This window comes from Columba livia, chromosome 2 (genome assembly GCF_036013475.1).
Source record: "Columba livia isolate bColLiv1 breed racing homer chromosome 2, bColLiv1.pat.W.v2, whole genome shotgun sequence".
In the NCBI taxonomy this organism is placed as follows: domain Eukaryota; kingdom Metazoa; phylum Chordata; class Aves; order Columbiformes; family Columbidae; genus Columba; species Columba livia.
Window position 1 is genome coordinate 13,326,006 of NC_088603.1, and position 23,717 is coordinate 13,349,722.

Sequence of the window (23,717 nt, forward strand, 5' to 3'; positions counted from 1 at the left end):
AGCTACTGAAATACTCACCAGGACAAGTCCTACCATGTTGAAGCTTCACAGAGAGGAAAAGCTGCTCAAATTCTAGCTACGAATCCCAACCAAGTACTGTGCTGAACTGCCTTCGGTCTACGAAAACGATTTAAGCCAGTGCTCCAGCCACATTATATTTTTAGGGGGGAATATAACTAGTCTTTAATACCGTCAGTGCAAATGTCACCTAAAAGTGTTTTGGTAAGACCACAGTGAGATAATTGTTCTAGACTGGCAAAAAAAGAAGAAAAGGAGCAAGCAATTGTAGCTCATCAGCAGCAATGCTTTCCGCTCAGTCCCTGATGACTGCAGCCAGGCACCAAAAGGAGGCTGCGTATTTTCAAAACCAGGACCTTAGGGATCAACATTATTCTGCTTCCTGGTCTCAGATTTAGAATAGTCTTCAATCCCTTTTTTAGGGCTTCCTCAACCCATGAAGAAACAAGTGAAAAGCCAGTTTTACATAAATCTGGTACCGAGACAACAAACACCTAAGTACAGAGATGCAACAATGGTGGCTTCCAGTAGAGATAAATCCATCTTTCCCAAGGACAGAAACCAAAGAAAGCAAGGAGGAGTTTATTAACGAAACTGATATACCTTAAGCAACTAATCTTAACATCATCAGCACTGAATCACTTTCTTGTGATTCAACATGCTTTTTATTTCACTTAGTACTGAAAGAGAGCTGCAGCTAAGTCAAAAATAAGATACATGCAAGTGCAGTCAGTATGAACAGAAAAGAATGAACCTGCTGTTACCTGTAGGAGTAGAAAGTGAATATGCCACTGTGACTAAGTTTGGCACCTCCACCATAAGCCCCTCCTTTCTCTCTGATTTCTCTATGTAGGAATTTAGCTGTCATCAACTGTGCAAGAATTCGAAGGCTGTAATGAAAGAAATATCAACAAAGACATTAACTGGATAACAGTATTCTCAACTTCCACTAAAGCTCACAAAGATCCCTGCACCTGCAATGCATTGTTTCTTGTAATTTACAACAGTAACAATACTAAATATTTACTAGTAACTGAATAATGTGACATCATTGTAAGACTGGCACTGCTTTGGAACATTCCTGATTTCCATTTATTTCATTGTAATGAAACATAAAAGCAGCCTCCTACACTTTGCTACGTGCAATGGGATTTTCAACTCAGACACATCCAAGTAGGCAGGGCTGTTTATCTGGAAGTTGGGGGGTAGTAGCCCCTTGTTACTTAATCTCAGTATTTACTGAAACAGGGCATTTCTGGACCCAGCTATGCAAAGATTGCTCCCTAAAGAATTTGTGACAAATGCCCTGCAAAGCATTTTCTATTGACACTCCGTTTTCTGTGATCAGACTAACACATTCAATTTTGTTCTGTGCTTTGCAACATACGTAGAAGGATCCTGCTGATTCTGCTTCCCACCTGGCATAGTCTGCAGCTGTGTAGGGAACGGTTCGAATGCATTCCCCGACATAGTTCACTGGGAAGGGCAGTACGAAATGGGTCTTCATCTGGCACGGTTTGAAAGTAGGATCCTAGGAGAAAAACACATTATTGTCACAGCAGAGATGAGACAAGTTATCCATTTGAGAACTGGGTTTTTTTTGAGAACTGTAAAATTCTGCCAAACATACAGACACACAAATGCTAAATGCTTGACCTACACTGCGATCACTGACATTTCACTTGTGCCCATATTAACAATCCAGTACATAGAATTGCCCTGGGAAACTAAAGTACATGGGCACTGTACATCAGCTGCCCGTCCTTGCACACCAGCTTCTCATCGTGCAGGCCTTGTGTTATTATGATGAGTTTTGACTGGCCAAGTCTTTACTTGGATTGAAACAAGTGTTGGTAACTCTCCACTTCTGTCCACATAAGTACGTGGTCACCACATCATATTTCAATCCACCTACTCCATTTTAGATATTGAAAACAGATTCAGAAACTGAAAAACACACAAAAAAAGCAAAGTATTAAAGAACAGCAGCAGCTATATGAATTTCTGCTCAAACATCCCCTGCAATAAACTCACTTCTTCCTTACAACCCCACTTCAAAACTTCCAGTCCTCTTCACAGCTCCAGGCCCCTGCAGCACTCGCCTCTTTGCCCCTTTCACACATACACCTGCTTGTGCGCTTACTTAAGCATGAGCAGAGCCTTACACGCCTCCAGTGGCTTTTATGACCCCAATTCAATGTTTCCAAGCCTTTCTTAATTTTAGAGACAGGCTTTGCAGCTCCTCGCATGCCTCTGGCTGCCTGGGCCAAGGACAGCAGCACACACATGACTGGTCAGCAAGCAAAACATGGGCTGAGCTCTCCCTGTCTTCTTCGCAAAGAAGGGTGTGCTGAGCTGTTTCTCTCTCCTGACACCAAATACAGATTTTCAGTTTTACTGAATTGTCACTGATGCTCTTCTGTTAGGTGTCATCACATTCGGAATGATTGAGGGAGGAGAGGAAGGAAAGGAAGGGGCTGAACTGGGAGCGACACCACACAAGTCTGGTTCTGCAACCAGGCCAGAAATAAAATAAGCATTGCTTACAAGACACAGCACAAGCAGGTATCTGCCTGCACAGGGCTGTGAAGCTGGCTAAATGACCTTCAAGCCAGGACCAAAAAGGATGACACTGAAGGATGAAGGAGTTTGATGGCTACTTCAAAAAACAACAGTCAGAAGGCAGAACTGATGTTTCAGAGTAACAGCCCTCTAATACCAATATCCCCAAACAATAACGTACTTACATTAACCAGTTTCCTTGTGATCTGCAAGCCAGTGAGCATTTCGCTTCCCATGGGTCTGACTTCAGAAGATTTCTACAAGAGACCCAACACTCTTATTAAAAGATGATTTAACAATTTAGACCAAGAATACTACAAATGCAACTTCTGCCCTTCAAACCTTTCTGAAACCACCACCAGACCATGTCATCATAAACATAAGCAAGCGACACTAGTATTTCTTTAAACTTGCATTTCTAAGTAAATGCCAAATAAATTTCCCTTCAACAGTGATTTGGCACTGAAAGACACCAAGACAGAGATTAAATGACAGCCAGACAGTTTCAGACTACTATTTCCCCCATGGGTAGGGAACTGGCAGCCTGTTTCAGTCTGGTCAGAGATTAAGACAGATCTGCATGCTGAAAGAGCAAATCCTTTGTCAACTCTATTGAGCCAAACACATTTTGTGCCAAATGTCCTGAACATCCAGATAACAAAACAAATTCCTACGCAACTGAGAAACTGCATGTCACGCCCTATTTCCTTTTGGCCAGCATTTCAAGTAAAGCTCAGCTAAATCAAGAAATTACAGTTTCACGTGACAGAGAAAGGAAGAATTTCTTTTTCCACATCCCACACAAAAGCCATAACCTGAGGGTAAGGCTTGACAGCTGATGTACAGGATTACTCGTCTGTTTTACCAAGGCGCAGACAGCCTCTGTGGCAAAACACAGCGCAGTTTACCACAGAGCTGGCTCTGGCACATTTCTTCAGACAGCTTCACATGGACGTGGTATCCGAGTTCAAATGATCTTCTCCTGATTCCACAGTGGTCTTTACACAACATCAAACCGAACTGCATTTCATGCCCTAGTCACAAATGACATCATTTCTTACCTCAATGACATGGGGACGAACAGGTTTTCTCTCTTTTTTACTTCTACCAATGCTTTTTATAAATTTCTCTACTTCTTTAGATGCTTCTGATATCTGTTGAGGTGCTGCATTCACTGAACACCTGTTAAACATACATATCAAGTTTTTAAACATGTTTTTGTATTTTCTGACAGTCTCTCATATTTGCACCAATCTGTCTTCCTAAACATTTTCTATTAATTCATCAAAATGCCAGATCTGCAGTCACTGATAATCATTACCACAGAAAAAAGCAAAATACTCGTAATCCAGCATTTGATACACCAAAACCAGAAGTCACAGTCCAACTCCTTTTCTTTTGCTTGCCCAAAAATACCCTCAGACCTAAACTTCAGCAGTAGCTGTCAAATCACTTTTGTGCACAGGACAGGACTTTAATCAGTTTTGCAAAATATAAACGTCTCACAAAGAAACTAATGTCCTCTGTATTCTCTGTTCACAGGCAGACCTACCATGGTTTTGAACCGTATAGGTATTTCCACAATTTCATTCATCATTTCACGCTTTGCAAAACTAAACTTTGCAAATTATGTCACTTCAAAACAGGTTATTTTGTGAAACAATGCACTTGAAATTAAACACCTTAAAGCGTTCTCTTACTGTTTCCAACAGATGTGTAAAGCAGGTTCCTGAATGTCACTACTTTCATTTTAGGAGAAAAATAATCCAAACCAAACTGCATTCTACTGTTACAATACAATGTAACAGTATTTGTCTCTTAGCCATATTTAAGGAAAAAAATAAACAAACCAAACCAACCAACAAAAAAAACCAAACAAAACAACAAAAACCCCAACAAGCAGAATATTGATTATTTTTGTACAATCCCACAGGCCATTTACACACTTCTGGTGCAACTGTTACATAAGAAATTTGCCATAAATTTCCCATACTTGTTAAATAACTAATAAAATAAGCCATAGCTATCTCTTTGTAGGCAAAGAGAACTTAAACTAGTAAGATTTGTGTAGTGTTCCCACAGACATCCCGTTTCACTAAACCCCAGTACTCCATGAAGCACACTGAGAAATGCACATTCAGAATCCACAGCCTCTTTTTAACCAAAACGCCCCTTTTCTTTTTAGCTGGAACTCACCTGATGTTGTCACTGTTTAATAAATACTTCTTAATGCGTGGCAGTTTGCGCAGTATTGGTTTAATATCGGACATTTCTGCTATTCTCTTCATTAACTTCACCTGCGCGGGAAGGGAAGGCAGACAGACCACAGACTTAGGCAATAAAATGAATTAACAAAAACGAGCACTGTAATTGCAGAGTCAAGGATTTGGGCCTCGCTGAGGGATGTCATCAATTTCCCACCTGATCCATCCCACTGAACATTTCCTGCAGTTCTCCAGAAGGCGTGAGGTTTTTGCTGGCTCTAACAGAGGCGTATAAATGCCCACAATCCGGAACCCCATTTGACAGCTCCTGGGCAGTCTTTTTAACCAGCACTCGGAAATGCTCTTCCTCCTCAAACCGGGGGCTGAAAAAGAGTAGAAGCAGGTCTCTAGGTCATGTAAAAGCACACCAATAATATTGAATCATTCATCATTCCAAGTTCAAAAAGCTTTTAGACTGCTGGTTCTCCATTTAATATAGCCATGCAAATGACGGAACACTTAGGTTTAGAAACTGGAAGCCAAAGATACAGTTATAAAAAGATATCCCAAAGTAGGATGTCTAAGAAGAAGAGAATGGTTGGGGGAAGAGGGAAAAAGAGAGCCCCAAAACACATGCAGAAACACAAACAAGCAAACAAAACCCAATGTACTGTACTTGTTAAATATTTCACTCCACAAACGCATCATGTCTGGCAGATTTCTATCCAAGCAGAGAGATGAAAAGAGCACACCCTGAAGGAAAAAAAAACAAAAACAAAACACAAAAAACCCTTCACACAAGATAACCAAAGCAATGGCCTGAGAAATGCACAACTTCTTATGAAAGTGATGTGATGATGTCAACCTAATGCTACACATCACAACATCACTTTGATGCAGGCTGTGCTACTAAAATCGGAGCAGACATGAAACATGATTGTTCTTCACACAAAACAAGCCTGTCAATTCCTCCTTCTCAACAGTAAGTAGCAGCTCAGAAACAGAGTTTCTCACTTTTCACATGAAGTACAAATAAAACCGTACTGGAGATGCACCTTCCTGAAAAGGAGTCTCCCTAATTCAACTCCAGGATCCATGGGGAGTAAACCACAGCAGCAGATACCAGCAAGTCTGGAAAAAATCTTAAGAGGATGTTGCCGGGATAGTTATGCCCAATACTAAGGTACATCCCATGTTTCTGAACTACACTAACAGTGACATACGCATATTAACAGCAATCTGCATGGAGAACAATGAACTATTCTGTCCCCTACCCTCTGCTTCCAAAATTTTTTGCAGCAGTCAAAAATACAGTGACAGATGCTAGGGAAGCACTACCATAAAATGAATAACCACATCAAACACTCCCCTTAAAACAAAATACTACACTGTAATTCTCAAATTTACATCTTACACTAAAAGGCAAGAGTCCTTTTATACACTAAGTTTTCAATGCGTATTACCTGACTCCCCACCTGGAAGCCCTGACTGACCCTTAACGACAGAGCTATTACTGCAAGTGTAATGTCTTCAAGCTTATGATTAATTTACCTGTTCATACACATCCAGGTGTGAATCATCTGGAATGATATGTGGGCTGACAGACATCCCACCTGTTTTCAGTTCGATTTTCTGGGCTTGTTCCCTGTAATCAAGGGCTCCGCATCCCATCCTGTGAAAAACAATAGAGATTTATTTCCATTTTCAGTGTATGCCAAAACCAGGATCCATATGCCATCTGCAAAGACGACTGTTTAAGTAAATACTAATTTAGCAACTAAACAATTTGGGGCATTATCAAGCAAACATAATACTTTACACCTTATAGAAGAAAAAAAAAAAAGATACACCAAGTTTTGCAATTAAAGCATCCTGTTAATTCAAAATGGTGTATTAAAAAGTGTATTTTGTGTACAGGCTTGCTACCAACATCCATATGGAACTACAGTAATAACATCACATAAACTGTTATCACCAATAAAACCAATAGATTCCTCTTTAATGCTTTATTCCTTTAGTTTCTGCTAGGCTATTTTCCATTTATATCAATTTTCCAATCTGTTCAGGGAATGCTTGTGTGGATGCTGGGGAACAAGGCAATGCAGCAACTGATGGAGAAGGGGACAGGAGCTGGCAGCTCTGTGGGGAAGAGGGAAGACCACTGTTTCAGCAGGACACCAACTTACCAGTATCTCCCTTCTATAACAAGAACAGTTGCTGAAGTTACTAAAAGCAATATTATTTCAGTCAGCTGTATTACATCTTATTGCTTTAGCTTTTTAATAAAGTAAACTTCTCACTTTGTGATGACATTGCAGAAGAGCGGCACATATGGCTTGAGCTCTTCGGGAAGCGTGTTCAAGCTGGAAACAGCTCTGAAATAAACCACCCCGTTGGTTGGCTGAGCACAGTACTGGACAGGAATTTCATCAGCTAGGGATAAAAAACAGCAGCGAAGAACAGTCAGCAGCTTCCTACTATAAACACATAACAGCAAAAAATTTCTTACAAGAACTTCATATTATTCATTATTCATATTATTCATTATTCATATTATTCATTTTCTGTTGGCACTTCAGACTCATTTCTCCTTTAAACCCTCCACATCGCACTGAATGCTGGACTGAAGAGGTTTTACTGTTTCTGTCCATAGTAAGGTAATGGATACCAGGACAATTTGAAGAGAGAATTATTTTGAAAGACGCCATGGTTTAGAGGTAACATTCAAATGAAGGAATGGTATTGGTTTCTGAGCAAGTCAATAAGATTTTCTCCCCTACTTTTTGCTTCCATCACCTCAAAAGTTGAGAAAAACAGGTTCTCACACTGTACATTCTCTTCTAAGCTAGGCCATTAGAGTACACGCATTAGAATTTTCACAAAACAATGTCATTTAAATACCAAAATTATACAGTACTTGACACTTGCTGCTGATTTTTTCAGGAAAGTGTCTGTTAGAAATATACTACAGAGCAGTATTGCAAGATTTTGACGGAACTGTAACAAAACTGAGATCTACAATTTCTTGTTTCCCATCAATCTGTGGGGTAGTCACTGGCAAAGGAGGCAGAAACTTGCACTGAAGTTATGAAGAATGACAATTTCTTTTTTTCGCCGTGGCTCCTGTACATGTTCTGTAAAAAACATGTAGGGAGGGAGAGCAGTAAAGAAGATTTGCTGCCTAAGCTGCCAGTATTGCTGCACCCCGGATAAGTGTTTGCCAAGTGGGGAGATTGCTCAAGAGCACGTCACCATGCAGCGCTCTGACCGCAGGGTAGAGCTCTGGGTTCATCTAGAACAGCTCCATGTTGCCCCACAGAGGCCATGGCAAAGAGCACCTGCAGATCCACTTCAAACTGTCCACTGCAGAAGCGGTGCACAAGAGGAAAAGCATTGTAACTATGCCCAACAGAGAGTACATATACTTTGTAAAGAGGAACGAAAAGAGCAACAGCTGGGCAAGCAGCTAGATCACAATAATGGAACAGTTTGGGTTGGAAGGGACCTTCAAAGCTCATCTAGACCAAACCCCTGCAACAAGAAGGGATATCTTCAACTAGGTCAGGTTGCTCAGAGCCCCATCCAGCCTGGTCTTGAATGTTTCCAGGGACGGGGCATCTACCACACCTCTGGGCAACCTGGGCCAGTGTTTTACCACCCTCATTATAAAAAAATTACTTTTTAATGTTTCTTTCACCCAGAGGGTGCTGGACACTGGAACAGGCTCCCCAGGAAGGTGTCACGGCCCCAAGCCTGACAGTGTTCAAGAAGAGACTGGACAACACCCTCAGACACATGGTGTGAACTGTGGGGTTGTCCTGTGCAGGGACAGGAGTTGGACTCAATGATCCTTGTGGGTCTCTTCCAACTCACAACATTCTATGATTCTACGTGTGGCCTGAATCCCCTCTCCTTTAGTTTAAAACCATCACCCCTTGTCCTGTTGCTACATGTCCTACTACAAAGCCTGTCCACATCTTTCTCATAAGCCACAATAAGGTGGTCGCATAGGTCGCAATAAAGTCTCACGGAAGCCAACAGTGTTGCTCTTCTGAGGATGAATTAGTAGTTAAACCAACCTGTGAGTGTTGTTTCCAGCACAGTGAATGGGATTTTGGGCTCAATGTCAGACACTTTTAGAGCTGGGAGACAAGAGGTATCCTGAGGTTTGCTCTGAAGAGCAATTAATTCCAAACCTAGTAAGGAGGACAGAATAACAGTTTGTTATTTTCTGCTTTTAGTGAAAGTGCTGTCAGAACCTACTGAGGTGATGCAGATCGGAAAAAACGCAGGAGTTTCAAGTTTAGAATTTTCTGACAGTTCTTCCATATATTTTACTGAAACAGATTCTGGAGATTATCACATCACAACAGCAAACAGAACACTGTCTTTGTAAATTCTCCTTCCATTCCCCCTTCACATCCTGTTTACAGTAACACGCAATTTAAACCCTGACAAAGTGACATCTGTCAGTCCTGTCACCCAGCCCTGTGAAGGCCAACCCAGGTAACAAGTTTCTTCCCAACTCATTCCCCCCAGTTCTTACTCAAGGGCTCGCTCACCACCCCAATGCAGCTAAATTGTTGTGTTTAATTTTACATTTCAGCCTTTCAGATTCTAGCTGATCACTTCTAAGCACTCTCAAATTTATCTTCCTGAGTAGAAATCCTCATCTTATTTTCTGCGCCCCTATCTCCTGCCCAGTACCAAAGCTTCAGAAGATTAATGTCACTCTTTTAAAGGATTTCTCTGACTAGATCACTCTTTTCACAAAATTAGATGACTGCCCAGGGTCTCCAAGATTTTGTCCAGAACAATTTGAACACAACATCATACTTGGCTTTTTAAGTAGAAAAGAAATTAATTTACCAAAATGTAAGTTTTATAGGAGCACAAAGGAGGCTTCAAACACTCAAAAATAAACAGCCTCAAGGTAAATGGTGGAATTAATCTTGTATTTAGTGCAACTTAACATAGGCAAGAATAAGCAGATCAACATTTTAAAACAATTTCCCTTCTTCTGCCCTACTGGAGACAATGATCGTTCTATTTTTGAGTCTTAAAACTAATGGAATATACCAGTCATACACTGCTGTGTAAACACTGCACTGCATAGCCCCATAACACAAACATTCAACAAAAACTCATCCCTTTCAGAGCAAATTCTGGAGAATGCCTGAGAATTTAAGACATTCTACAGAACACCAGCTAAAAAACTGGCTGTGTTCTTAAGCACTTACTCAAAAACAAGAAAAAGCACATTAACCTTTTTCAAAGATTTGGGTTTTTTCTTCTTCAGAAAGAGCATTGATCTTTTTTTCCAGCTTTTCTGCTTCCAATTTTGCTTGCTTATCATGGTAGTCTTTCTCTGGACTCATTGACAGGGTCAGTCTATGTGGATTATCCTGCAGAAATATATCCCAAAACAAAGCAATTTTAATTTTGAGGGCAACTTCCTTCTGTTTTGCCTCAGATTATTGCTTCAGCAGGAGTAGATACAAACAGTCTATGCATCATTTGGCTTGCATATTATCGAAAGTATCACAAACAGGCAATTTAAACTCTCCATTTCACACAGAACAGTCTGCTGCGAGGGTGGGGGAAAGAGCAACTTACCACAAGAACAAGCATGAACAACCTTATGTGAAATTTTAGTATAGAGCAAGAATCCCTCAACAGCACACAGTACTCGTTAGCTTAATTAAATCAAGGTTAAACAACTATACAAATGCTATAGAGCAGCATGCCGCAGGTTTTATCTGGAGACTGTTCCAAGATGAGGAATCTAGTTAAATGCAGGAGGGTTTCATTAAACATCTCTTTCAACCTGCCCAAGCCTGAGTGCAGAGAGATCCCACACGATACCAAACGTGCGTGCCTTATCCTGCTCAGACACGCTTTACATCAGTCTGGCTGCCAGAGAACTCCATGCATTATACAAGCGTCACAACTGCTGTTGAATTTCTCTTTGTTGACACCAGACTCTGGAATTTCAATAACAAAATTACTCAAGCAGCTTCCTTTTTATGTAATTCTGGGAGGCTACTCAAAAGATAGTGACCTCAAAAATTGCCCATTTCAAAGTAGGAGTCAAGAAGCAACATCTGTCACTGACAGACACTGCCAATAGTTTGCGACAATGTAATTGGATTCTGTTTTATAACTTTATCTCCCCCCTGCTTATGTGAAAAGACTCTGGAAACCTGATTGCCTACCGAGGGAAGATGGAAATGCAAAATTAACCAGGCATAGTAAAGTGGAGAGGATGAACACCATTCCTTCCCATGCTCCCAGCCTTCCTGCTTTATTAACCTCTAGGCATGACATACAGCAGTGCATAACCTTCTGATACAAGAACATCCAGCTATTCTCGTTACTTCCTATTGAGTCAAGGTGTTGCCTTGGCACTCTCAGCAGAAATGCATGGTAAAGGACATTCTCAAAAACACTGCACCTGTTTTTCTCCCCTACAAAAACCAAAAGCTTAAGAGCTCCCTACTACATCCAGACACTAATAATGCTTTTAGGAAATACAGATTTCAACTGACACCACTGTCTTTTTTTGCTTCTGAGCATATGCATTTACTCACTATTATATCAGGTTGGTAGTTACCTGTAACAGATCTGCCCTTCAAAACAACTTGAACTATTTGATGGAAGAAGAAAAAAAAACAAACAACACAACAACAAAACCACCACAAATAAACAAAAAAACAAAACACCAAGAAAACAAACACCAAAAAAAATCCAAAACAAAACCACATTTGCACTGTTATCACTGTTTTTTTTCTTTCTGGCGCTGGGTAATTGGGGCTTCAGAACTATTCAGTGTTATACTGCCTTTACTGGTTTTGGTTCTTGAAGAACTCCAGTGGAAGTTATGGAGAGGAAAAGAAGAAAAAGAGCAGAAAGCTATCAGCCAACACTGACAGCGAAATTCAGACAGCAGTTCAGTGAACATGAGGAGCACCAGACCAACCTTACTTATAACCAAAGTCTTCTCAAGGAAAAAGAGATACATCATGCTATGCCAATATAAAGGAACACACAACTAAGTCTAGAATTCCCTGTTCATATCTGGGTTTCTCATTAGGAGACACCCATGTGTCCCTCTATAGCATGAGGCATCAGTTTGGTAAAACATTAGAATTTTATCCATGTTCTGAAATGTGTGTTTTGAAATGTTCAGCCACAGAATTTTGCCCATTTTGATAAGTTTTCACCTCAACCATTTATAGTCAACATGCTTCATTCCAAAGTGCTGCTGTTCATCTACAACTTACAATAGGTAGTATGACTACAAAAGTTAGACTTCAGCTTAAATACAAAATTGTGATTTAAAAATTAATACTACAGATATTTTTCCATCGGTTTTCCTACCTTAAAATATGTTTTAACTTTTTCCTGAAGAAATGTGGGATTTTCTTTAAGGCACTGCCTGAACCGAGACACTTTATCTGCAATCTTCAGAAGCTCCACCGGATCCCCATCTTGATTCCAGCAGGAAGCTATATACTGAATGGGAAAAAATAATTAGGTAAGCAGGACAATCCATCTGCATTTCTATAACTGCCAGCATCTGTGTTTCAAAACCACCTTACCATTTATATTTGAATAGTAGACATATAATGAGTAGTTCTAATATACCTGGAAGGGAAAAAAAGCTGAAATCTTCATTCAGATTGAAGGACTATACCATCATCTTCTGTTCCTTGTTCTCCCCATTCTCTCCTCTAACTTTATTGTACCAAACTTCTTTTTTTTTCATAGGTGTGTATATCTGTATTCTGGAAATCTATTCTAATATTCTTTCCTCCCTCCTATTTAAAATAAAATCATTTTTCAGCCAAAAAAAGAAGGAAAAAAGGAACAGGTGGTAGAGACAGAGTAGTATATAAACCTTATAGTCTATCCGTTTATTGTATGTCAAACATGTAACATTGATGAGACTTCGGAGAAAGAAAGTACTAAATAACCATAAATATTCCCAAAATACTTCTCTGGGAAGGACTATTATTCTAGATTTATTCTCTAGTCTGAGACAATTGTTTGCTTAAGTCGCTACTGAAAGTTCTTCAAATACACCACAGGGCAAGATGTCAAAACTTTCTCCATTTCTACTCTGTCTGAATGGGCAAAAATAAACCAAAGGAAATTTAAAAAACCTCAGGACATTTAGAAGAAAAAGCCTTTAAAAGTGCATAAAAACAAATGTATTGGAACTACCAAAACCACCTTATCTTTTCTTACTTCTTTAGTTACAAGCAGGTATCACAAGTCTTCCATACTTTTTCAGTAATATCTATTATTATCTGTTCTGTGGAAACTCCCTAATGTGTTTTAAAGAATGGAATTCTTTTAGAATATGCTCGAGTTAATTTTCTTGAAATAAAAGTAGTCACCACTTATTTGAGGCTTCCATTCTGTCAGTACAGCAACTTAGTGCTGGTTCTCAGCAAACATCCTAGAAGTTTAACCATATATCTAAGAGTGTTGTCCAAATGCTTTTTGAATACAGACAGGCTCGAGGCCATGACCATGTCCTTGGTGTCTTGATTTAACCCTGGCCAGCAGCTCAGCCCCACGCAGCAGCTCACTCATCCCTCTCACAGTGAGACGTGAGGGGAAATCAGAAGGATAGTAAGAAAAATCGTGGGTTGAGACAAAGACAGTTAAACAGGTAAAGAAAAAGCAGTGGGCAAGCAGAGCAAAACAAGAGATTCATTCACTACTTCCCATCGGCAGGCCGGCCTTCAGCCATCCCCAGGAAAGCTGGGCTTCATCGTGCCTAACAGTGACTTGGGAAGACAAACACCATCACTCAGAATGCCCCCCCTTCCTTTTTCTTCTTCCTCCAGCTTTATATACTGAGCATGACATCATATGGTATGGAATATCCATTTGGCCAGTTTGGGTCAGCTGTCCCAGCTGTGTCCCCTTCCCAACCTCTTGTGCACCCCGGGCCTGCTCGCTAGTGGGGTGGGATAAGAAATAGAAACAGCCTTGAGGCTGTGTGAGCACTGCTCAGCAGTAACTAGAAAATCCCTGTGTTATCTGCACCATAATCAGCAAAAATCAAAACCACAGCCCCATACAAACTACTATAAAGAGATTTAACTCTCGTCAGTACTCTGGGGAACTTGTTCCAATGCTTGACCACTCGTCTTGTGAAGAGCTTCTTCCTAATATCCATTCTGTACTTCCCTGACACAGCCTGAAGCCTTTGCCTCATGTCCTATTACTGGACACAGGACAGAAGAGACCAGCACTGCCTGCTTCACTCCCCATCATGAGAGTTGAACGAGGCTTCAACCTCCTCTTTTCTAAGCTGAACAAACCCAGTATCCTCAGCAGCTCCTCATAAGTCATGTCCTCTATTTCCTTCAACATCTTTGTTGCACTCTTTTGGACATGGTCTAATATTTTTATGTCCTTACATTGTGGAGCCCAAAACTGCACACAGCACTTGAGGTGAGGCCGCACTAGCATGGAGTGTTTTGGGGCAATCGCTGCTTTTGACCAGTTAGCTATACTGTCCTTAATGCATCCCAGGATATGGTTGGCCCTTTTTGGCTTTATATGACTCATATTGAGCTTACCATCAACCAAAACTCCCAGATCACTTTCTGCAAGGCTGCACTCCAGCCTCATGCCCCAGTCTATATGTATATCCAGGATTATACCACCCCAGGTGCAGAATCCACATTTGTTTTTGTTAAACTTCATACAGTTTGTGATTGCTCTGCGGTCCATTCTATCAAGATCTCTCAGTGAGGCCTGACTGCAAATACTGTGGCTAACTCATTCCCAAAGCTACAATTTGCAGAATTCTCAGACACCACATTCTGCTGTGAAACGTCCTTTCTGTAACCGCTACGTATAAAAATTTTGATACAGCTTTGATACCAAAATTTGAGTCCAAGAATTGAGTTACTGTATATTTTCACTTGTGAATCTTAAAATTTCATTACAGCAGTACAACCCTAAATTCCATACAAAAAAAAAACCAGTCCTATTTGACTTTTAAAAATACATAGGCACCTTGCCAAAACATACAGTTCCAAGAGCCAGTATGGCATGCCTCTCTTACAGAAGTAATCGCTGCTCATGCAATCAAAGCTAATATTCAGGCAAAGACAACAGGATCACTGTCTGATTAAGTCCTACAGTGGGGAGTCCAGCAATAGTTCGAAGGCTACTGAAAAGAAGGAAGAAAGATGTACATGAGATGACAAAGGAAAAGCCCTTAAGTGAAAAGTGTTACATATCAATATCATATTTCGTAAAGACGTAGACAGTAGATTTCTTATGCATTCCTAAAAAAACACCACACATAGGCACACATACAGACTTACAGATGTCAGGGCAAGTCCAAAACTCGTAGATTGATGCTTCAGCTGGATTTCAATTTTGTGAAGTAGAGCTTCAATCCTGTCTTCCTCAAATCCTTTCCTTTGAGAAGGGGGCAGGAGAGAAGGAAACCATATCCATTAACATTGATCACTTAAAGTGAAGTTATGAAAATTAATTACAACGTTGACAAAGGAAGAATTACAACATAATGTATTCCACACTGAATTAAAACTGATATGAAATAATCTTATCATGAAGTATCATTTAGTGAAACTGCACTACTATCATTAAACTCCCAAAGGTTATGCTGCTGAACACATTGCAACAGAGGAAGCAGCAGATGCAAGTTTTAAGAGTATTGAACAATATTACTGCTTATATTACTGCTTATTTGGTGCATTTATTTCAATATCACTAAATTTTTAAGGCATATAAATGCTTGTATGTTATTATATTATTAATATCTAATTGCAAGACTTTATGAAAGAACTAAAAGTATTCTCAAAAATTTAATGTTACTCACACTATAACTTCATCAATGGTTCTAGCAATTATCTGTTTCACAGTATCAATGTCTCTTTCAGCAATACCCTGTAGACCCACGCTGAAATAAGCTTCTCTTGTTGAGCCATTAAACCTAGAATAAAACATATTCAACTCAGTGACAAGTACTAGAATTTCAGCATTAAACCTGCCAGCAAAGGCAGAAGCAGGGGAAAACCACCTGTCATTTCCACATACACACACACAGGATTTTAAAAGCTAGATAGAAAGAAAAATAATTACCAAAGTGGCAAGAAATGGAACTTAAAAGCATTTTTTTTTCAATTCCAGTAGTAGTAGCCACTGTTAAGAGAAAATATGGCATATGGTATTAGGTAAAGAAAAGCAGTTACAGAAGAAAAGCCAGTCTTTTCTGTTCATCTTCTTATTCATCTGCAAGTATTTTCAGGTAATGAAGACTCTTTCTTTAAGGTGAAAATTTTGTCTGTAACACCAAACACATACATTCTACTTAAGCAGATGAGTGGAATGGTACTTTTAAATTTGTACATTTGTAAAAGTATTTGTAAACTAAGTGGTGAATGTGAGGTGTTCCATGTTTGCTGCAGTTATTTTCAACAGAACTTAAAAAAAACAAAAGGAAAGATAATTTTGTTCAAACTGTCAAACCGGGTTAACCACAATAGCTCATCCTTAGGGAGACAAATTGACACTTGCAGAAATATGGCACACATGTAGCAATTCTAACCAAAGCCAACAAATAGAGGTGCTCATCTATTCTAAACATCCACTATTCCACGTTTAAAAATGACAGAAAGAATTTAACGGCAGACTCAGGTGTTGAATTCTGGAATACTGATCTCTGGACTGAAACTTATTCTTCTGGAATGATGCATCAGCACAGCCACTAAGGCAAATTAAAGCAAACTCACTGTATGTCTCAACAGCGTATTAATATAGTCAGCCCGGAAAAGGCTCAGCAGACAAAACATCCAACAACTGAATCACTCCTTCAGTGTCTAAACATGGATTTCTACTGCCATGACCTGTGATACCAAGATGTCTGCATGGCACTGACACGCATGACACAGGACTTCCAGGAGGCTTGTGTCTCCACAAAGAGACGGTTGAGTAGAGACAAAGGCATGATTTTTGTCACCCTGAAGTCTAAAATCAGTCAGATGAATCATGCCCAGAAAGTGCCTCTTTCTGCACACAATCAAGGCAAACTACAATGAGCATCTGAGACTGTATTTGGGTGAAGAGAATCCACCTCTGTCCTCAGCCTGCAGAGCGGGGCCAGCTCAGAGGACTGGCTGCAAAAGCTGCAGCTCGAATAAGCCTTAGCAGACATACATACCCTTTTGTCCCGAGGCCATGGCAAGTTAATGGCACCCAATTAAACAAAAGCACATCTGTGCCAAACATACTGTCCTGGTTTTGGCTGGGACAGAGTTAACTTTCCTCCTTGTAGCTGGTATAGTGCTGTGTTTTGGATTTAGCATGAGAATAACCTTCATAATACACGGATGTTTTAGTTGTTGCTAAGTCAAGAACTTTGCAGCTTCCCACGTTCTGCCAGCAAGGAAGTGCACAAGAAACTGGGAGGAGACACAGCCAGGACAAGTGACCCAAACTGACCAAAGGGATATTCCATACCATATGACATAATGCTCACTATATAAACTGTTGGCTGGGGGGTGGCAATTGTTGCTTAGGGACAAGCTGGGCATCAGTCAGTAAGTGGTGAGCAATTGCACCATGCATCACTTGTTTTGTATATTCTTATTGTTATTTTTGCTTTCTGTCCTATCAAACTGTCTTTACCTTAAACCACAAGTTTCACTTTTTTTTTTTCCTCAATTCTCTCAACCATCCGACAGGATGGGGGATGAGCGAGCAGCTGTGTGGCACTTGGCTGCCTGCCGGGTTAAACCACAACTCTTACCCACTACTACATCATGGAATTAAATCAAAAAAGCAAAGGTAACACAGTACAGAGAAAAGCTAGCACACTCTTCCGACTAATATTAAACGGCCATGATGGAAACCCCAGGTAAGTCAGGGCACAATGTTTTTTCCATCTATCCATTTTTCATGGTGATAAGCTTTAAACACTACAAGTTTGTTTAAACTAACATAGCTTCTATCAAATTATTCTGACAAGCCAAAATTACATTTCAGAGTGCTTTACAATTCATCAGTAGAAACTCTTAAGATATTTTAATGTTAAAATAAGACTATTCTGGTATAAATTGCCTGTATGAGAGATGACTTCTCCCAAATTAATAGCAGTTTGTAACTTTTCTAATATTGCTTATAGGGATGAAATATAAATTTCAACACTTACCCAACATCAGGAGAAAAATCTGTACCAACACCAGACTCAATCAAGGCTTTGTAGAAAGGAGAATTTGGCCCATCAACCAACAGTGAAGACAACAAGCTTAGTGTGAATGTTTCAAAAGTGTCTGTAATACTGGAAAAAAATTAATAGTCCTTAAAAAACATCAAGCTACGAATATATGACACCCAACATCACCAAGTTCACTTCAGATGAATTACTGCTACAAAACAATATAGAGGCAGCATGGGAGAAATAAATACCAATTATGAACACTGCACCAAACCTTACTGAACTGGTTCTGAGTCTTCAACTTATTACAATTAGCAGTAAAGCAAGTCAAATTGGGCTGCAAGAATAGATAGCTAGTTAGTAGAAGGGTCATACAGAAAAGCTTGCACATGGCAGGATACTGAAATACAGAAAGCTGGCATTCACAGAACTCTAATTCACTGAACAGTTCTGTAAGATAACGGCTGATTTTCCTTGTAACTATCTGCTAAAGATAAGAAAAATTCTGCTTAGTACTTAAACTTACACCCACTAAAGGAGGCTTTGTCTAGCTTTCCCATGGCATTATTTAACTCCAAGACAACATTTACGAAGAGGGATTGGGGGACACAAAATACACTTGTATCTTGCTCAAAAGTTCTAAAACGAGACTCCGATTCTGAATTTTCATTTTGATACACTTACTCTGTCAACAAGTAGCTGACACTGACAGTTGTCTGCTTGGAAGGGTCGGCAGCAAATGAGTCTAAGCCACATGTTACACTGTGTTCTCTCTGTGAAGTATAATAAATATACTTGATGCAGACTAAATTCAGAGCACAAGTTACAAATAAAAAAATGACTGCTTGCATCTTCATATCATCTTTCTTCCAAAGATTTCAAATCATTTTACAGATACTCGTAAGGTCAATATTCGTAAGTAAATACACAAAGGTTATCGTGAAATATGAGTCATAGCTCAGCTTTTACTTACAGGCTTTTCCCAGAGTTTCTGTCTTGGGATGTCAGTATTTGATTCAATTCTTTCAAATTTTACCAGTGCTTCCTCATGTATTTGTTTCAAATGTTGCTCCAGTGGAAAATTACCATAAGTGAAAAATCTGCATTTCAAATGAAAGACTGGGACTAAGTGCCAGGTTTTACATTTAATTTACAGTAAAAGCTTTTATTATATTCCAAATTTAATGTGATTTCCAATGATTCAGTTAGATCAAGAAGGGAACATGCTTTGTAAGGTACCTAGGTTAAAGGCCTACCAGTGTGCCATACACATAAAACCCCTAGATCTGCTGGTAAAATCCCACATTTTTCAGCTTCTGTTTCATGCTTTGGAGTCCACAAAAAGAATGTATATTGCTGCAACTAAACACAATGTTCCAAGAAAAAATATTGGTAATTGAAGCTAGAATCTCAGTGCTCTAAAGTTTCAGAAGATGAAATTCTTATGATCCTCACACATAATGTATAGAATGCGATGATCTCAATTGATCTATAAAACATAGCTGGTTCTGTGGGTCAGACTACCAAAGTGCACTCCCATATCTACAAGAAACATCACTGGCTTCGCTGGATTAAAGATGAGGATGAGGTATGTCTCATGTAAATATTATTCCCCAATTAAAATATAAACATAGGTACAACAGAATATTTGGGATGACAAGAAAAACAAAGAATGGTAAATTCACTATCACGACACAAGCTGATGTTCCATAAGTGAATTAACCAGACTAACAGAAACAATGATATTATAGACTTCCCTCCATATCACCTTCAAATTTTCAAGCAAGCTGAATTTTAGCTTAGAGACCTTATCAGTATCAACAGAATTAGTATCCAAGTCTAATGGATATCCATTATTTAGTACCTGATACAGTAATCTGTGACTCAGGAGCAAGCAGCCATCCATGTGTAACTTCTTTTTATAACTCTTATCTGTGTTGACTTCAAGGAGAACAGGAGCCTTCAGACTCATCTGCGTTACTTGTATCTTAACACCCTAACATTACTGCCAAATACTTATTAATATATTCCACTTCCCCTGAACCCATGAGTTAAAGGCAAATCATCTGTAAACAAAAATCCCCAAAACAAATCCCCATAATCAAGCAGGCACATGTACTCTAGAAAATCAGCCATCTCTCGTTCTGTAGCCCCTGGTTTTCAGCTCACCCTTCACTTCTCTCCCTAGAGCAAATTCCTTGCTTCAATGCTGTCTTACCTGCTGGAGCACACAGGCTATCGAAGTTGCTGGTAATACACGTGAAAACACTGCATCGCTGGTTTTCCTTCACAAAAATACCAATGGACTCTTAACTCACTACCCTGTTTCACCAAAAATAAGACCTATCCCAAGAGTAAGCCCTAGCATGATTTTTGAGGATGCTCAAAATGTAAGCCCTACTCCAAAAAAAGAGCCCTAGCTACAGTTCATAAAAAAAAGTCAATTTAAATAGGGTCCAGGCAGCTATACTTGTAAAAAAGTAAGCATCTTTTGGAGCAAAAAATGTTAAGACCTTGTCTTATTTTTGAGGAAACAGGGTATGTAACCAGATACCTGGAATTGCTCGGATGATAATGCGTAGCATGGAACTGTTTAAGCTGCTCCCATGTGAGATCAGGAATACATAATGGATCTCCGCCAGATACTACACCATAAGTGTGATCAGGAAGGATTTTATTCTGCAGGTGCTGTGCAAATATCCTCTCATTATCTGTCTTAAGAGGAAAAAGAACACATTTCAGCAAAAGTCATCAAAACACATTTTAAAAATAAAAGGTCTTCAATAATAAGATCTCAGAGCCCCTCTTCATATAAGCATTTTGTTGTGTAGTCCCATGCACTTGGGTAAAAATACCTACAGTATGTCAATTTAAAAGAAAATTATACAATAAAATCCATTAGAAAGGTGATTTTATAAATGTAAACAAACTTTCAACAGGCTAACTTTAAGAATAACCATGTAACAGATTGCTGACTTTACTGAGGACTTAAATTTCACAAAGGATAAATGAAAATCTCTGGTGCAATAATACTCTTGATATCCTGCAGCTTAAGCCACTTCACCACATACAAGATCTTAAAACAAAATTCACAACACTTACAAATGCCCCTTTCATTTCATTAAAAACAACTCCTTTGAAGACGAGAGGTGTCTGGGGGTCAGCTGGGTTCTCATGTTCTAACCTCCAACCTTCTTGCCTGCAAAAATTAACAAGAAGTGTTGGGAGTTTGAAGGTTTTGGGTTGGTTTTGGTTTTTAATTTAAGGTTTGCATACAGCTCAACCTGTCCACATCTTACCAGAAATCTAGTTGACGCAAACATGGAAAAAAAGCTGCATCCAAGTACACTGAGAGGAGATTCTGAAAATCCTTGGGATTTTGTGTTGAAAATGGATAGAGCGTGTAATCACTAGCTGCATATAAATAAACACAAAAAGATCAGAATTTTAGAAAGTCTGAGATGCATTTTGCCCTCATTTATATCTAATCTCTCATTTCTCAAACACTGCAATTATTTTACCATGAAAATTTTGCTTTTGCAATACATATAAATAACTAAATGCATTGCTGTACACTACAAAGAACCAGCTCTACTGGGACTTTGTAGCTGCCAAATGAACAAGATCTATTTTGTTGCTTTGCCTTGTTAGTTTTTTAATCTCTCACTCACAACATTCACACTTAATAATAATGGTTCTCCAGAGGGAAATTAAGGAGACAACAGACAGCTCTGCTGCAATAAAAACTCATACATTTTAAGTTGTATTATTTACTTTGCGCTCACCTGTGAATGCGTTCATGAAAGTGGACAGTGACCTGTTTAACATTTTAAAGAATGGATCTCTGCAAGGATACTTTTGAGAACCACACAACGCAGTGTGCTCAAGGATGTGCGGGACCCCTGTGCTGTCCAGTGGAGTGGTTCGGAATTGGATACTGCAAGATAGAGAGCACGGAGAGGAACATGACTATTAGTACTGAGAAGTCTACTCACCTCCTGCCTGCAGCTGAGACTTATGGGAACATCCTCACTGTCTAACTAACATGGCTCGCAGCAGGATATAGAGTTATCAAGTTCTTTAGACTCTTGAATGTGCAGCCAGTCTTCTAGAGGATACACAACCTCTGCACCTCTATTTCTAGAGAAGGGACAGCAGTTTTCAGCACATAACTAAACACATTTATTTTTTTAGCCAAAAGGCTCAGAAAACAACTTCATGGAAGGTTATGGTTAAAAGAAATGGTTCACATTTTGCAAATACAAGGCAATTTATTGGAACGTCCAATTTTAGGCTCACCAATACAGAAGAGATTATAATAAATTTGTAGGAGGTTAGTGGAGAGCCACAAAAATGGTCAGGGGCTGCAGCACATGCCCTGTGAAAAGAGGCTGGGTAAACTGGGCTTATTCAGCCTGGAGAAGGAAAGGTGAAGGGACTCAATAGCTGCCTTTCAATACCTACAAGGAGTTTACAGTGACAACAGGTTCTTTGCATAAATATGCACAAGGGAAGGACAAGAGACAATGTTTATAAATTGACACAAGGGAGGTTCCAACTTGATATTAAAGATAACACCATACAGACAGTCAGACATTGGGTAGAGGTTGCCCATAGAGGTGGTAGAATCTCAGTCTTTGGAAATTTTCACCTGGACAAATGTCTGAAGACCTCATCTGAATTAAGTGCTGACCCTGTTTTGAGCAGCAGACTGAACGACAGACCTCATGACATCTTTTCCAACATGTAAAACTCCAAGGAAGTCCCACAAAGGAAGTGCAATTGTCTTTGTTATCACAGAAAAATCCAGTTATGAATCTGGATTACGATTTAGAAACCACAAGGTGATGCTGAGATGGAATGTGCTATATACACATATATATATATATATGTATACACATACATCAATGTTTTACCTGAACAGGTTATTGGAGTCCTCCCGTGCCACATGTAAATATCTGGCTCCTGTTCCATCATGACTAAGCTTCACTGCAGTCAGGAACAGCTCAGGAACAGCTGTCACCTGCATTGAGGAAAACATCTGTGTTACAGTGTGCCTGCAACTAGGTCAAATAAAACATGGATGATCAATGATCGGTTTGTTGATCCTGTACATAATACCATCATATACAGTATTAAATTCTTTCTTCCTATAATTTGTGGGGGAAATAAAAGATGTAAATGGAAAATAAAGTTTGAAAAAAAAACACAATGCAAATGCACTACAACCAAAGAACTATACTCTTCTGGTACAGACATTAAGACCAGAATAATTTGATCAGAAATACAAAGAAAAGGCATATATTCAAATGTCAGTGCTCTGGGTAGCAAAAGAAAAATCAAGGAACCCGGTTCTACCTCTAGCTCTGCCACTAGCAATTATGTTTTGCAAATTACCTTGACTCTCTGCTTCTGCTTTTTTCTTTAAAAAAGTAAAAAGAAGTTTCACATAATATTTCCATTGCAGCTTCTTAACAAAGGTATCAAAAGCAGATTAGGAAACAAACTATTACTTGAATGTTTTTCACAAAACAGCACACAGTGAAGTTCAGTTACTTGTCAGGATTTCTAGAAGACCACAGTGAATGCTCAACATCTGTAGCAGACATAAATTCCTGGGGTGCATTATCTACGCTAGGAGAGTTAGCTCCCCATAGAAATGTGTTACTGTTACCTTAAGAATTCGCTTGCAGAGGAATCGTAGAATAGTGTGGGTTGGA

General features: G+C 39.4%; 1 protein-coding gene across 1 annotated transcript in view; it reads right to left on the reverse strand.

The window, feature by feature from the left end:
- Nucleotides 1-23,717, reverse strand: part of PITRM1 (pitrilysin metallopeptidase 1) — a 28,290-nt gene that overhangs the window by 3,363 nt on the left and 1,210 nt on the right. Inside the window, exons 3-24 of the mRNA XM_065050506.1 lie at nucleotides 22,914-23,020; nucleotides 21,783-21,934; nucleotides 21,297-21,411; nucleotides 21,100-21,196; nucleotides 20,552-20,712; nucleotides 18,971-19,097; nucleotides 18,682-18,770; nucleotides 17,992-18,120; nucleotides 15,661-15,774; nucleotides 15,140-15,236; nucleotides 12,165-12,299; nucleotides 10,051-10,189; nucleotides 8,864-8,980; nucleotides 7,085-7,217; nucleotides 6,336-6,456; nucleotides 5,461-5,537; nucleotides 5,002-5,167; nucleotides 4,777-4,877; nucleotides 3,642-3,762; nucleotides 2,766-2,837; nucleotides 1,437-1,549; nucleotides 783-908 (exon numbers count right to left, since the gene is read on the reverse strand). Of these exons, the coding sequence (XP_064906578.1) occupies nucleotides 783-908; nucleotides 1,437-1,549; nucleotides 2,766-2,837; nucleotides 3,642-3,762; nucleotides 4,777-4,877; nucleotides 5,002-5,167; nucleotides 5,461-5,537; nucleotides 6,336-6,456; nucleotides 7,085-7,217; nucleotides 8,864-8,980; nucleotides 10,051-10,189; nucleotides 12,165-12,299; nucleotides 15,140-15,236; nucleotides 15,661-15,774; nucleotides 17,992-18,120; nucleotides 18,682-18,770; nucleotides 18,971-19,097; nucleotides 20,552-20,712; nucleotides 21,100-21,196; nucleotides 21,297-21,411; nucleotides 21,783-21,934; nucleotides 22,914-23,020 (2,609 nt within the window). The remainder of the gene's footprint in view (nucleotides 1-782; nucleotides 909-1,436; nucleotides 1,550-2,765; nucleotides 2,838-3,641; nucleotides 3,763-4,776; nucleotides 4,878-5,001; nucleotides 5,168-5,460; nucleotides 5,538-6,335; nucleotides 6,457-7,084; nucleotides 7,218-8,863; nucleotides 8,981-10,050; nucleotides 10,190-12,164; nucleotides 12,300-15,139; nucleotides 15,237-15,660; nucleotides 15,775-17,991; nucleotides 18,121-18,681; nucleotides 18,771-18,970; nucleotides 19,098-20,551; nucleotides 20,713-21,099; nucleotides 21,197-21,296; nucleotides 21,412-21,782; nucleotides 21,935-22,913; nucleotides 23,021-23,717) is intronic.